The sequence below is a fragment of the Heterocephalus glaber genome, unplaced genomic scaffold (assembly GCF_053883595.1).
Source record: "Heterocephalus glaber isolate CG9 unplaced genomic scaffold, H.glaber_assembly_v1.0 deba00001481, whole genome shotgun sequence".
Classification (NCBI taxonomy): domain Eukaryota; kingdom Metazoa; phylum Chordata; class Mammalia; order Rodentia; family Bathyergidae; genus Heterocephalus; species Heterocephalus glaber.
This window is the reverse complement of record NW_028258317.1, coordinates 60,569,931-60,585,300: the sequence shown is the minus strand read 5'-3', so window position 1 is coordinate 60,585,300 and position 15,370 is coordinate 60,569,931. Positions and strand designations below refer to the sequence as shown.

Genomic DNA, 15,370 nt, shown 5'->3' with positions numbered 1-15,370 from the left:
TTTTTATTTCAAGCATTTTCTAGCATCGAGTTGTTAATTTATCTGGCTGATAAAGCATACAAGAAAATGATGGCTTTCAATAATTAGTTATAGGAAGGCTATGCAATACGTCATTTAAAGGGGAGTAATGATGAAGTATTTTCTTAAGCATGAAAAGACATGCCTTTCTTCATAAGATTTAAGTTAATCATTTCTGATAATATTGATCTTGCTGGGAGAAATTCTCCCCTTAGCCCTTCTTTCAAAATATACTCTTACAACTTACTAAGAAAATAAGACATTTGAAATTGTTGAGACAGACAGTGCTGGAGCTTCAGAGTTCACCAAGTATCTGCTAAACTTTCAGTCTGCAGTGATCATGCTGGGTTGGAATGCTGTCTGCTTTGACTGAAAAACCAGAACCTTGGTTTCCTGGGGACCTTTATTTAGGCCCCACAGTGTGCAGAATTTAGATAGGCGAGGGAATACAATTGATATTCTTTCTAGTTCTACCCAGTAGCTAAAAACCAAAGCAGACTGAAGATCAGAAAGATTTTTTGGACTCAATTTATTTAAAAAGGCATACATGGTTAAAGTGAGCTGTCATCATGCAATCCAAATCTACTGATACTAAGAAATTAAGTATTGTTAGAGAAAAGTCATTAGTGAATATAAACCAAATTTTTGGGGGGACAGAGACTAAAGTCAGTTTTAAGAGTAAGAACTTCAGAATGTAAACTTTCGTGTTTATGCATGGTCTTACCAAAATATACAAGAAGTAAGGCAGAGGCTGTGTAATAGACAACTGGGCCAAGCTCATATACAAGGGACAGGGTAAAGAGAAGTGAAGAAAATACTGAGGTAAAGCAGAAATGTTTTAAAGCTTAATTATTAATAACTAATTTTTACCAAAGAAACAGACTATTTGGTAAATATAAGTTTGCAGGAGAAAGTATTTTTAAAGTATACTCTCCCTGAAAACTTCATTAACTGTAATACAGTTACATCAGCAAGACTATTTTAAAGTCTGTAACAATCTACCTTACCTTGTAACAAGTCCCAGATACAATTTCTAATAGTTTGTGGGTGGGGGTTTATAACCATTGATCCTGAGAATATTTCCATGTAACCTATGCTACACTGGATCTATGATGGCAAGACAAGAAAGGTTGAGGTTTTTCAACATGTTTGATGTTAGGTACACTTCTAATTATTCGGTATTTCATTACCAGTCTCATAGGGTTTCTTGTTACAAGGACTTCACTAGAAGGAACATGTTATTAAGATATCAGAGCAATATGAAATGGTGTTCAGTGACAGATTTTAATTACAGCAGTTTGATATATCACTGTAGATGTTAAACTATAATACAAATTTATATTTGTATAAAGTAATACAAAATTTAAAAATATATCAACCTACAAAATTTGAAGCTGTGTTTTTTGTGTAGCTCTCTGAGTAACCAAAACTACCATTTAAAAAAATGCTCTAATGCTTTAAAATACTAGAACTAATCCATAATCCTAAAGTAAAATATCTTTTTAAAATGATATGGAGTGATTTATTTTACAAAAGAGAAAATAAAGTAGAAAAAGGTTTCAGTTAAACATAAATGAGGTCTGTCAGAGCACAGCAAGGTGTAGCAAGGTGACAGACGGGCTTTTAAGATACCCCTGAAACAAACCCTTCAGACCCCTGTGGCAGAAAGACAAGTGGGGGAAAAAGTTGCATTAATAACTATACCGGCCAATAACCGAAAATATGGACTACAATGATCACAGAATGTTAACTGATGCTACTTTCATTAAGTTATCATTACTTCAAAAGTATTTCTCAAAGGATTTTTCAGGGGGATAAATGGGTTCCTTTTTAGGGTAAAGGAGCTATTTATAATACTGCATTGCACCAAAAGGAATCATACTAAATTTTATATCAAGTCAGCGTAAGGAATACGAACTCTCTCTTATTTTCTACTTGAATCTTAAATAAGGAAAGCTATTATACTTTTAGTCATAATGCACTGACATTTGTATGGCACCCCCCAGCATATGAGTATTTTAGCCCTACAAGAATGTACTCTATACATCAGCTCTCTGTTCTGAAGGGTCTTTGTCACCTATATGGTGAATCAGCCAGAAGGCTGAGCAAATTCAACTTAAATGGCAAAACTTCTGTACCCAATTCCAGTAAAGTGCTTAAGGTAAGGAGGTTGGAATAGACTTAGCTAAATGATAGCCAATGGTGTTTTTGGGGTGCCATTTATAAATCTAATTTTTCTAATGCTTTTACTGGTGTCACTGAATCATATGAGACTGTTACACAGTAGGAAAGGAAAGATACACCAGAACAAGAGCTATCCTATCTCACTCTATTGAGAGTGTTCGCAATCTGAAGGATTCCTGAGTTGTGGATTTGGTGCTCCTATCTAAGGGGCTCCACATTATTCAGATTTCCAACACTCACCGGACTGCTCATGTCTATGTGGTTCTTTTAAATTGTTTGTTTTTTTTTTAAACTACAATTTACAATAGAAAATACAGTATATAGCATATTTAACAAAAACATTTTAAGAAACAGTATTTAACCTTCTCATACATCCTACCTATTGTTCTCTATTTTCTTTTCCATTTTAAAACATGCTGGTCTTGAGGGGTTAACTGATTTCATAGCCCACTAATGGGTTAAGACCTATCCTTTGAAAAACAATACATTTCAGGATTTTGGTTGATCCCGAGAAAAGAAAAAGATAAAAAACAAAAGCCTGGAACCCAGATTTCTCAGAGTTGTGCTGGGTGGGCCAAGAAAACAACCAATGCTGGGAGTGTTACTCCCATCTTTAGAGTATATGGTACACACTTTTACCTCCTACATGAAAATTCTGGGCTTACTAACCAAGCATAGAATACTTATGCTTGCATCTCTATGCTTAACTAACCAAGCACTTTGTCCCAATCTTTTTAATATAGGAGCCACTAATGTCTTTTAATGCAAGGTGACATTTGACATAGCTTGAAGGCTCAACTAATACTGGCAATCCATGACTAAATAAGGTACAGAAAGTTCAGCACTAAGAAATCTCTTTTTATTTTACTAGGCAAGAATAAAATAATACTTTGTGGATGTTTCTAAGAGATGAGCTACGTGCATAGATATCCACTGGGATATTTTAGCTCCTACACACTATCAGAAAAAATGAAACAATTACGATGCAGGGAGATAATGTACATTTATGGAGAATATATTATTTATTTGAATGCCACAGGACAGCTGCCTTCAAATGGATTAGGATTATAGAGAAGGGGGGGAAGGAAGGACTACCTAGAGGTAGCAATGATTACTTAGGGACCATAAGATAAACCAATGTATAGTACACTGACCTTGGGGGTAAATCTCAAGACAGTGCTAAGGCTAGGGAAGAAGAAACAAACATACTTTAAAAGAAAAGATAAAAGCAGTGCATGCACTGTAATTCAGGGCAGATTGTCTTCAAATACAGTAAGATTCCAAACTCCATTACATGCAAAAAGACTACTGAATCAAACATAATTGCAAATTATAAAATGATATGCTAAAGGCTGACCATCTAATGATCTATTAATGTTCTTAGTTTTTGTGGTTATTTAGATAAAGACAATCTTCTAAAATAACTGATAAACAATAGTTCTTGAAACTGTGATTCCTTCTATTCTAGAGATAGAAAAAGTGATAGGAGGATGTGATAGGCAGCTGACTGGTAGAGAAAGGAGATGATGTATTTCTGGGTTCTTGTGGTAAGGGAACATGAAGGAGAGGCATAATGGGTTTGTATGTGTACTGGTTAAGACACAGTTCTGTTGGTTGCCACAGGATACCAAAAAAATTTCTACACTTTCTATTTTACATTGTTGTTTCACTGTGGTATAATCAGGGAGTTATGGGTCTATAATTTTCTGGATGCTGAAATCATGAAATTGGAATGGCTAATGAGGTATTTGACTAATGGCATTGAGTGGAACTCCAGGAAAGCAACATTCCAGAAGAGGGCAATCCAATGCAAGTCACCTATGTTAAATTTTGAGGTATGCAATGTGGAGAAGCCCAACAACATAGAAAATATGTACATTACTTGAAAAAAGGCTATCATGGGGACACACTATGATGTGGTTTGAAATCTCTTATCCTGATTTAATTTATATTCAGCAAAATAAAAGCATCATAGAGGAGACTACTGATAAACAATGTGTTTTCATAATCAGAGAGAAATCAATAGTATTCAGTAGGATTTGGTTAACAAGAAATACAATTGCAGGCCGGGGATTTAGCTCAGTGGTTTCGCCACCTACTGCGCAAGTGCAAGGACCCAAGTTCGATCCCCGGCACCAAAAAAAAAAAAGAAATAAAATTGGAGTCTGGCATGCTGTTTATTTTAGCTTTTACAACAAAGCAAAGGTTTGATGCGACTGAGAATTGTACAACCATTGACTACACAGTTTTCGATTCCAAAAACAGTTTATAATAATTTGGTGACACATATAACATGCACCCAAATATTATATTTCTCAGTAACTAAGACACTGAACTATTCTGTTCATAGTGTACAGTCATATATTTATCCCTTTACATTTGAAATATTAAGATGCAAAGATCTTGGACAAAAGTCAAGAAAAAAACTCTCCATGGCCTTACTTTACCAATGTATAGTCCATAATTTTTTGATGAGCTGTACATTTAAAGAAGTGATTCTCATTTGATTAATTACAAAAAAAGCAAATCAGAAATTGTTAATATATCACTAACAGTCGGTTATTGGGTTAGATTCTAGGGTTCATACATTTACTATGAGAGGGACTATCTGCTCTAAAGCACAACTCATTGTATCTAAGATGTGGAAAATTTTATTTCTTGTTACCAGTGAATAGAAAGTAGGTATTTATTATTAAGGCTTCACGAATCTTCCTTTGAAATCAAGAGTCTATTAAAAACATGAATGAGATAAAGAGACTTCATGAGGTTGGCTTGAGGAAGTATTTCTGAGGCTCTAAAGTTCCTAAGGACTTTCCCTTTACAACTGTGATGTTCATTTCTTCAAACCTTTTTTAAGATTTTATTCAATCTATGTCCAATCTCAAGAGATGGCTTTTCATACTTATGCTATGCATTTTAAGTATAATTCAAACCTACCCTTTATTTAAAAAATAAGGAAAATACCAAAATATTTATTTATAAAAAGAATTTCATACTTCTGAATAAATCACCACTTGACAACACTGAGCAGTGTCTAATTTGATCATTTACCCATCACTCAAGAAGTCTGAACTAATCATGATAGAAGTTGAAAATGTGAACTAGAAACATTAAGCTTTATTCCATGTGGAGACTATGGGGAACCTCGCCACCACTACAGAGAATAATCTGTATTTTCTTTTATAAAGTAATGAGAATTATAATCAGATACATGATTCAATAAAAGAAACTGATAGACCTCCGAAGAGTTGAAGTGTTTTAATCACATAGCTCTTTTACCTGATCTGACTCCTTGCGCATCTAGAAATCACCCCTGTGATGTGCTTCCTGTTGATATGTTGGAAGGTACAGTGTCCAAACGAGTAATAGACTGCTGTGTCTTCCAGCAGTGTTCTCTCAGAGGCTTGGAGAAGGTTCTCTTGCTTCTTCTAGCTTTGTAAGGATCCACTGTTTTGAAGAAATACACCAACATTTACTTACTTTAGTGAACTTTCAATGAAACAAAATGTAATGAATGGAAATCTAGAAGTCAGCTTTCCAGTTTAGTTATGTACATACTAACATACAAAACATAAAATTCATAGTGCAGAAGTGATAACCCACTTAATCAGCCCAAATGGCTCCAGGACAATATCACTGAGTTTAACAGTAGGAATAATGTTTTCTAAGGTTTCTGAACTTGGAAATTCATCTTTCAGAATATGAAAAGTGAAATGAACCATTCAGACAGAAAAGGGTAATGTGGAAGCTGGACTAAACAACTACCATAATCTGAAAATTACTTATGTAAAATTCATTTTAACCTGTGCCAGTTCTGTATCACAAACCTCGATGATTCCACATGCATGATTCTATTGCTTGAGCATGGATAATTACATATAATTCAACAATAAGTAGTAGTATAGCAACATTCCTGAGCACTTTTGATACTCTCATTTTCTATTCTAAAAAGATTTGCAATTACAAAAATGAAATGCAAATGTAATTCAAACCTTTCTACCAATAATGCCCACTACTATTGGGCCTGCATGACAGATGAAAGTCTTGGGAGTTGATATAGGTTTATTCCATTATTCAAAGATTTAGAAGATGGAGGCTGAGTAAGATCCTCCAGTAACTGTCTCCCCACAAACACACCAAGTTGAACAGTTATGCACCAAAGTACCTTCACAAGGGCTAAAGAAATCATGTGAGAGGCCACAGTGCCTGCTTTTAGTATAACAGAATGAAAAGGTGTACCAAAGAAGGCAGGAATATGAATTGCCTATGTCACCCTTCCCAACTCCAAGCAGCTCACCATACAGAGACCTCCTGGCTTGGTGGAGGGAGAGACTATTAAGCCTAGGCTTCAGACTCAAAATCCAATACTGGGCCTGCCACAGTAAAACCCAGTGCTGTGCAAAGTCCCAAGACACCTACAGTGAGGCTAGTACCCATGGACTGAACCTCTGGAACTGCAGTTACCCAGGCGCAATCACCACTCTTCTCCAGCCTAGGGCAGCAGCGTGGGAGCAAGACTCCATCTGCTGGAGAGCAGTGTACAAGATAGCACAGGGTTGTCTTGGAGTCCAGTATCAGGCCTTCTGTGGTGAGACTCAACACTGGTTAGAAACTCAAGGCCCCATTTCACAAATGTAGCTTGTAGACCAGCCTTAGCATTAGGCAGAGATCTTCATGCTAATAGGACAGACTCAATTTTTGATTTGTGCATTTCCAGCCTTGGCTGGGCCTGGGGCACATACATCTGCCTCCTGATACTATGCAGGCCCCTATGGCTGCAAGATGCAGGAGCAACCCAACTTAGACTAAGCCTTTGTGGTCAAGGGACTGTCTCTAGCATCCACCTCCCTCCCAACCCTGGCCATTACTATACCAGCCCTTGTAGATGGAGCTCTAAGCTGAGATTTGCAACCCAGTGGGACGGACTTATGTGTTGGCGTATATCACTAATACCTGTGGTGTGGGCTGTAGTGCATCCTTAAGATTGTGCAGGTCCTTGCTACTATGAGACTCAGGTGTGACTCAGCTTAGAGTCAGGCTTAGATGGCCAAGGGACCACATTCACAGATACCACCCCAACTACTGGCAGAACAGTGTGCAGTGAGACCCCTGTGCTGTGGGCAGAATAGGGCAATAAATGTATGATTTCTTTGCTGACCTGGTAAAACCTAACATAGGTAGATCCTAATGGTCTCCATCTCCAGGCCTGCCTATAGATGGAGTTCCTAGAAGTGCTCCAGTGCCAGGGGAAAACATGTAGTCCCAGTCTGTCAGACTTCTAGCATTATCTATAGGTAGCTGCAGAGGTCCTGGGCTCAGCAACAGGTAGTCTATAGCAGGAAAAGCCATGGCCTTACCCCAGTGTTGTACTGATCTTGGTGGGCTGTAGGCTCAGGGGGTATCACAGGTTGGTGGCTACAGGAATGACATAGGTGCCCAGAGCTGATCCATCCATGGTGACTCTGCCCAGAGCTACAGAGAATCCTGCAGTGTCTGACCATATGCTGGTAACTGTGAATAAGGGCTCTGGGCCTACTGTCACAGAAGCACGTAGGGACAGATGACTATATATAGTTTTTTCTCATTTTTTTTTCTGAACAATACATCAACAGTGTATTTAGGACAACCTTAGATTCTGGACCTGTGTGGCATCCAGTGCTGAAATAGAAATGATCATAGACAAAAAAAAAAAAAAAAAAAAGCAGTTGGTTTAGAATTTCAGGAAAGACAAGGACAAAGCCATATTAGAAAGACTGGAATAAATAGACTCCTCCTTCAATGCCCAGATAGCATCACCTGCCAATAAGCATCGAGAACTTTCAAGAAACCATGACCTTGCCTAACAAGGTGCTACAAAGTGACCAGAGAGTAATCAATTTGGGAAAACTCTCAGAATTTAAAATAGCTGTTTTAAGGAAACTCAATAAGCTTGAATAAAATATACAGAAATTTTTCAGTATTCTTAATCCAGAAACTCAAAGAGATGGAAGCAATTAAACCAATTCTTGAGCTGAAAAATACATTACATAAAATGAAAAATGTGATGGAAGTCATCAGTACAATTAGTGAGCTCAACCATGGGCTATTTGAAAGTACACAGATATAAGAGAAAAGAGAATGAGGAAAGCTTATGGGATTTCTGGATAGTATTAGCAGAGCAAATATTTGAGTTAATGGAGTTCAAGAATGACTGGAAAATGCCAAAGGAATAGAAAACTTATTCAAAGAAATAACAAAAAACTTTCCAAACCTTGAGAATGATAAAAAATATCTAAATATAGGAAGGTAGAAAGCCACCAAATTTAATGCAACCAAATCTACTCCAAGACATTTTATACAAACTGTTACAGGTGAAAGAATATTCTCAAGGCTGCAAGAGAAAAGAAACAACTTATAGGGGTATCCTAATTCACCTGATGGCAGAATTCCTAGCAGAAACCTCATAGGGCATGAGAGTAACATGATATTTTCACAGTACTAAATGAAAAAATCTCAACAGAATACTGCGCCCAGCAAAACTATCTTTTAGAAATAAAAGATAAAGACATTCCTAGATAAAAACTGAGAAAGTGTATCTCCACCAGACCTGTTCTACCAGAAATGTTAAAGGAAGTTCTTTAAGCTTAAAGAGGTGTTTGTGAATAAAAAGAGAAGATATAAAACTTACAAGTAATTGTGCAAATTTAGAATGCTCTAATATTGCAAGTATGGTGTGTGAATCATTTATTTCTTTAGGATTAAGATTAAAAATACAAACCTGTTAAAAATAAAAACTACATAAATATGTTAAGAGATAGGCAATACAGAAGGATGTAAAATGGGATACCAAAAATTCAAAATGTGAAGAGAAATGGCTTGCAATTGTAGAGTTTTCTTATTGCTGTATTTTCTCTTGTTCTTTGTTTTTATTCTTTAAAAGCATGTTACATTGTTATCATTTCAAAATAGGTATTTATAATGAAAAGATGTTTTGTGTAAGCCTTATGGTAGCCACAAAGCACAAAATCTATAAAAGAAAAATTAAAATAATAAACAAGGATTCAAAATACACAACCAGGGTAAATTGGTTAGCCACAAAAGAAGACTGCAAGAGAAGGAGAAAGAAAGCACCGACTCCAAAAATAGAAAACAAATTACTATTATAATGGCTGCAGTTAAGACCATGTCTATTAATAATTACCTTGAGGATAAATGTTAATTCTCCAATTAAAAGAGTGACTGAATGGATTAAAAAAATAAAACCAAATTATATGTTGCTTACAAGAAATACATTTAACATCTAAGGACACAGACAGACTGAAAATAAAGGGATAGAATAAGACATTCCATGCAATGGAATCCAAAATGAAACAAGAGTAGCCATACTTGTATCAGATAAAACAGACTTTATCTCAAATGCCATAGAAATGGGCAAGAAATGTCATTACATTGATAAAGGAGTCAATTTAGCAAAAGGAAATAATTTTAAATATATATGCACTCAACTGGACTAACCAAATAAAGCTTTTTTTTTTTTGGAGATGAGGTCCTGCTATGTTGTGTGGACTGATCTCAAGCTCCTGGGCTTAAGTGATCCTCTCAAGTCATCTTATTAAGTATCTGGGAACTATAGGCATGTGCCACCATGCTCAGTTTAAAGCAACTATTAATATAGTCTTAAAGAGAAAGACTCTACTAATGGGTAGAGATTTTAATACCCTACTTTCACCAATGGACAGACCATCCAGACAAGAAATAACTGAGTTACAGTGTACACTAGACCAATATGGACCTAAAAGACATCTACAGAATATTCCGACAGCTGTTGAAATGGAAGATTCTACAGGACAGATCATGTAACTGTCCATAAAATGAATCTCAACAAATTTAAAATAATTAAAATCCCATCAAATATCTTCTGACTATAATGCAGTAAACCTAGAACAAGAAAAGCTTTTGAAACTATACAAACATATGGAAATTAAACTTAACTTTTTTTGAACAACCAATGGATCAAAAAAGAAGGAAATTTTTTGAAACAAATGAAAAAGGCAACACATCATACTAAAACCAATGGAACACAGCAAGACCAATACTAAGAGGGACATTTATAACAACCAATCACCAAATCAAAAACCGAACTACCTATCACCTGCGTTTCAAGGAACTGGTAAAACAAGAACAAACCAAATTCAAAATCAGTAGAGGGAAAGAAATGATAAAGATCAGAGAAGAAGTAAATAAAATAGAGACTAAAAATACCCAGAAGATCCACAAAACAAACAGTTCATTGTTTGAAAAGATAAACAAAATAGACAAATCCTTAGACTATGAAAAAGAGGAAGGGTTCAAGTAAAATTAGAGATTAGAAGGGAAACATCACAATTGATATCACAGAAATATAAAAAATCATTAGAGATTATGATGAACAACAAATATGATAACCTAGAAGACATGGACAATTTCTAATACATATACACCTCACCAAAAGACTGAATCATGAAGAAAGAAAACCTGAATGGACCAGTAACGAGATTGAGCCAGTAAGAAAAGGCTGCCTAACACAGAGAAGGCCAGTGCCACATGGCTTTACTGCTGAATTCTACAAAACATAGAACTAATACTAATTCTCCACTTTTTAAATGTAGAAAAGGAACGATTCTAAACTCATTCTATGAGGCCACTCTTACCCTGATACCAAAACCAGAGGCAGATACAACACAAAAAGAAAACTAGAGGCCAAATTCTTTTAGTGACTATAGACACAAAAATCCTCAGAAAAATACTAGTAAAGGAGACTCAACAGTTTATTAAAAAGATAATTCATCATGATTAAGTGGAGTTCATCCCAGGGACACCAAGGGTAGCTCAATATACACAACCTAATGAGTGTAACACATCATGTTAACAGAATATAGAACAAAACCATTATGTTCGACTAAGGAGGTGCAGAAAAGGAATGGGATAAAATGTAACATCCTTTCACGACAAAAATGTCAAACAAAATTAAATATTTCCACATAACAAAGGCCATTTATAATAAGCCAGCTGTCAAGTAAAAGCTGAACACTTTTTCTCTATTATTTAAAATAAGACAAGGATGCTTACTTTCACCACTTTTATTCAAAACAGTTCTGGAAGTCCTAGCCAGAGCAATAGGGTAAGAGAAAAACATCAAAGGGCATCCAAATTAGAAAAGAAGTAAAAACATCACTGTTTGTAGATAACATGATCTTATTAAAACCCCCCAAACTCCACCAAAAAACTATCAGAACTAATATATAAATTTAGCAAAGTTGCAGGACACAAATATCAACATACAAAAAAAATTATGATTTCTATATGCCAATAGCAAATTATCTGAAATAGAAATCAAGAGAGCAATCCAATTTATAATATGTACAAAAGATACCTAGGAATAAATTTAACCAAAGAAGTATAAGATTTCAACAATAAAAACTATACAAAATTAATGAAAGAAATTGAAGATGGGCCAGGGATTTAGCTCAGTGGTTTCGCTGCCTGCTTCGCAAGCGCAAGGACCTGAGTTCAATCCCCGGTACCAAAAAAAAAAAAAAAGAAAAAAAAGAAATTGAAGATGACACCAAATCCATGTTCCTGGATTGAAAGCATTAATATTGTTAAAATGTCCATACTATCCAAAGTAATTTTCAAATTCAATGTAACCTTTACCAAAATGACTTTTTTTGAAGAATATGAAAAAACAATTCTAAAAGTTATATGGAATCATAAAATCATGAATAGCCAAAGAAGTCTTGAACAAAATGAGCAATGCAGAAGGTGTTCCACTACTTGACTTCCAAGCAAACTACAAATACGTAATACTTTACAGAATAGTATTGGCACAAAAAGAAACTCAGACCAGTGGGACAGATATCCTAGAAGTCAATTCACTCATCCACAGCCAACTGATCTTTAACAACGGTGCCAAGAATATGCATTAGAGAAAGGACAGTCTTTCAGTAAATGGTGCTGGAAAAATTTGATGTCTATATGCAGAAGAACGAAAGTAGACTCCCATTTCTCACAAGTTACAAAAATTAAGTAAAAATGGATTAAAGATTTAAATGGATTAAAGACTTGAAACTATGAAACTATTATAAGAAAACATAGGACATTGGAATGAGCAAGAATTTTTCGGCTAAGACCTCCAAAGCATACCATCAAAGCATATCCCCAAAGCTTACATTAAAGCAAAAAGCTTCTGTATAACAAAGGTCAATCAACAATGCACAAAGACAATCTAGTGAATGGAAGAAAATATGTACAACTTACACTTCTGACAAGAGGTCAATGGCCAAAATATACAAATAATGCAATAAACTCAACAAAAAAACTCAACAATGGATCTAAACAGACATAGCTCAAAGGCCAACAGGTTCATAAAAAAATGTTCAACATTACCAATCAAAACAATGATGAAGTATCACCTAATCCCAGTAAGAACGGCCATTACCAAAGAGACTAAAGATAAGTGCTGGTGAGGATGTAGAGAAAAGGGAAACTTTGCACATTATTGGTGGGAATATAAACTAGTATAGCCATTATGGAAAACGGCATGAAAATTCCTCAAAAAAGTTAAAAATCTATCATAGGATCCAGCAATCCTTAATACACAGTAGCCCAGAAATGGAGATAACTCAAGTATCCATCAAGTAACGAACAGATAAAGAAAATGTAGCACATATACATAATGGGATATTCTTCCACCATAAAAAAGAATGAAATTCTATCATTTGTGATAAGAACATGGAGATTATTATGTTAAGTGTAATAAACCAGGCACAAAAAGTAGTACCACACGATCTCACTCATATGTTCAATCTAAAAAAAGTTGATCTCACAGAAGTGGAGAATACAATGAGAGGGTACCAGAAGCTGGGGAGAGGAGGGCATGGCAGAGATGGGAAAGAATGATTAGAATGTAACTGAGTTACAGTTTGGAACAAGAAGTTCTGGTGGCTAACACACAATACAGTGACTATAGATAATAACAAACTATGCACTTCACACAGCTAGAAGAAAAGGATTTTGAAAGTTTTCACCATAAATGATGAATGTCTGAGGAGAGAAATATGTTTAGCCTGATTTAAACACTATACTATATATTTATTATTGAGGCATTACATGGTACTCCATGTAATGTAAATATGTAAAATTTTTATGACTTTATATTAGTCAAAAATATACTGAAAAAAAGTATCACTCCCTCAGACAAAGAAAAAAGATTTAACAGAGACATTGGTGCATCTTCAACTTTAGAAATCTAGTGGGAATAGGTAGAGGAATCTAGAGGGAGTAGGTTCTTTATTCCCTAAGACAAGTAGAGAAAGAGAACTGAGCTCAGTAACTTTCTCTGCATGTCTCTGACACAGCAAGAGAATTAAAACTGTCTGGATTAATGTCAAATTGTGACAGGAGTTAAATGGAAAATTTATTATAGAGAAACCAAAATAGGTGGTAATGTCCTTCAGTAACATGAAAAAAACGCAGCCTAAAAAAGTCATGTTACCCTGCTCCATACTGTCTTGCTCTTCCAAGTGACATATATATTAGGTTGCTTTACTTCTTTGTAATGCATTCCCATTTTCTACTGTTAGTATGCCAATGTTGCCTTATATCACAACTTCCAGATAGAAAATTGCCCAACACATGCTAACTGGGATGAGGGTCAAGAAACCCCTGCTTTGGGTCTGGATGTTATAAGAAAACTGGTAAATGGCCATATTCAGCCAGGACCAACCCTGAGAATAGTATGAGGCCAGGGGTCAGGTGACATATTCTACATTTGAGCAGGAGGCCTGGGGATCAAGTAAAGAATTCAGGTATTCTTATCTTATTTTCCAACACAGTAAGTACAATGCAGTGTTAGGAATAGCATCCTTGTTACAGTCTTCATTTTCTTGGAAGTGCATACTCTGGTAACTGCAATCATCTCTGAAGTGGTATAGGATAGGGCTTTTCAATTCACATCACCCCTATTTTGAAGAAACCAGGGTTAAGTGATTTTTCCTCAAGGTTCTCTCATCAAGAAAGAATAGAATCAGGATTTTCTGACTACAAGTTTGGCTCCCTCTGTCCCTCTGCCATGCCATGGTAATTTTTTTTTTTCTTTTGTTAAATCACTGTAGTTGTTCAGTAGAGAAATCAACAATATGGGGCCATACTCTCTCTACTAGAGCTAATTAATATTAGAATGGAACAATCTGTTGATTTTTAAAAACAAAATATTATAGTTAGGATTTAAAAGAAGAGCAATTTGATTTGAAACATAAGCAAGAGTGTTGAATCTAGTCAAAAAAGTCTTGGGGGGATATGATCTAGTTACATACAGGAGCAACGGTCAAAACATGAAAACAAAAGTCTCAAAACTTACCTGCTTTTAAAAAAAAACAGTGCATTTACATGGTTTTGAAGTGAGAAGGTGCTACCTGGTTTAAGTAAAAGATTTATTATATTTACCCTAGCATCCTCTGGGGTCTTGAAGTTAATTATTTTTCCAAACTCTCTGGCATGGAATACAGACTTCACCCGTTCCTCAAAAAAGAATATATAATTTCATTAAAGACAATGCAGTTGTAAAAATACAATAAAGAAATGTCACACAAATTTATTATTCTATGTTTAAAACACTGAACATACACAAATCATGCACCTTAAAGAAGCCAAGAATGAGATACCAAGAAGAATCATAACAAAATGCTACATTTTAACATGTCCACTATCACCAAACCTAAGTTAGAAAGCTTATGGTGAGATTTTACCTGCTAAGGCCAGAAAGAGTTAAACAGAAAATGGGAGGAAGTAAATCTGGGAGTAGTGCCACTGTATTTCCTCTCCAAAATATATCTCAGACAATTCTTCATATATGGCCATGGAATCCTGATTGAGTCCAGATCAAAGATAATATATACATGTGCATATAGATACATATATATATATATATATACACTGTATGCATGTGTGTATGCATGTATGTATTTGGGACAGCTTAAATGAGTCATGCAATAAGAGTGTAGTTTGAAATCAAACAAATTGGAGTGGGCCCATCCTAATGATTTGCCTCCATTCCTTTGGTATTCTGTGAGGTATTTGTTGGGGAGAACTGTGTAACAGCAGATATTACACACTGCAGAGGAAAACAAGAAGCAAAATGGGACTACTGAGG

The 15,370-nt window shown here is 35.4% G+C and overlaps 1 protein-coding gene across 2 annotated transcripts in view; it reads right to left on the bottom strand.

The window, feature by feature from the left end:
- Nucleotides 1–4,360: 4,360 nt before the first annotated feature.
- Nucleotides 4,361–15,370, bottom strand: part of Vps13a (vacuolar protein sorting 13 homolog A) — a 252,336-nt gene continuing 241,326 nt past the window's right edge. For both annotated transcript variants that reach the window (XM_087183513.1, XM_004862535.4), the window contains exons 71-72: nucleotides 14,665–14,739; nucleotides 4,361–5,649 (exon numbers count right to left, since the gene is read on the bottom strand). In XM_087183513.1, coding sequence (XP_087039639.1) covers nucleotides 5,599–5,649; nucleotides 14,665–14,739 — 126 coding nt within the window. In that variant the 3' untranslated portion in view covers nucleotides 4,361–5,598. The remainder of the gene's footprint in view (nucleotides 5,650–14,664; nucleotides 14,740–15,370) is intronic.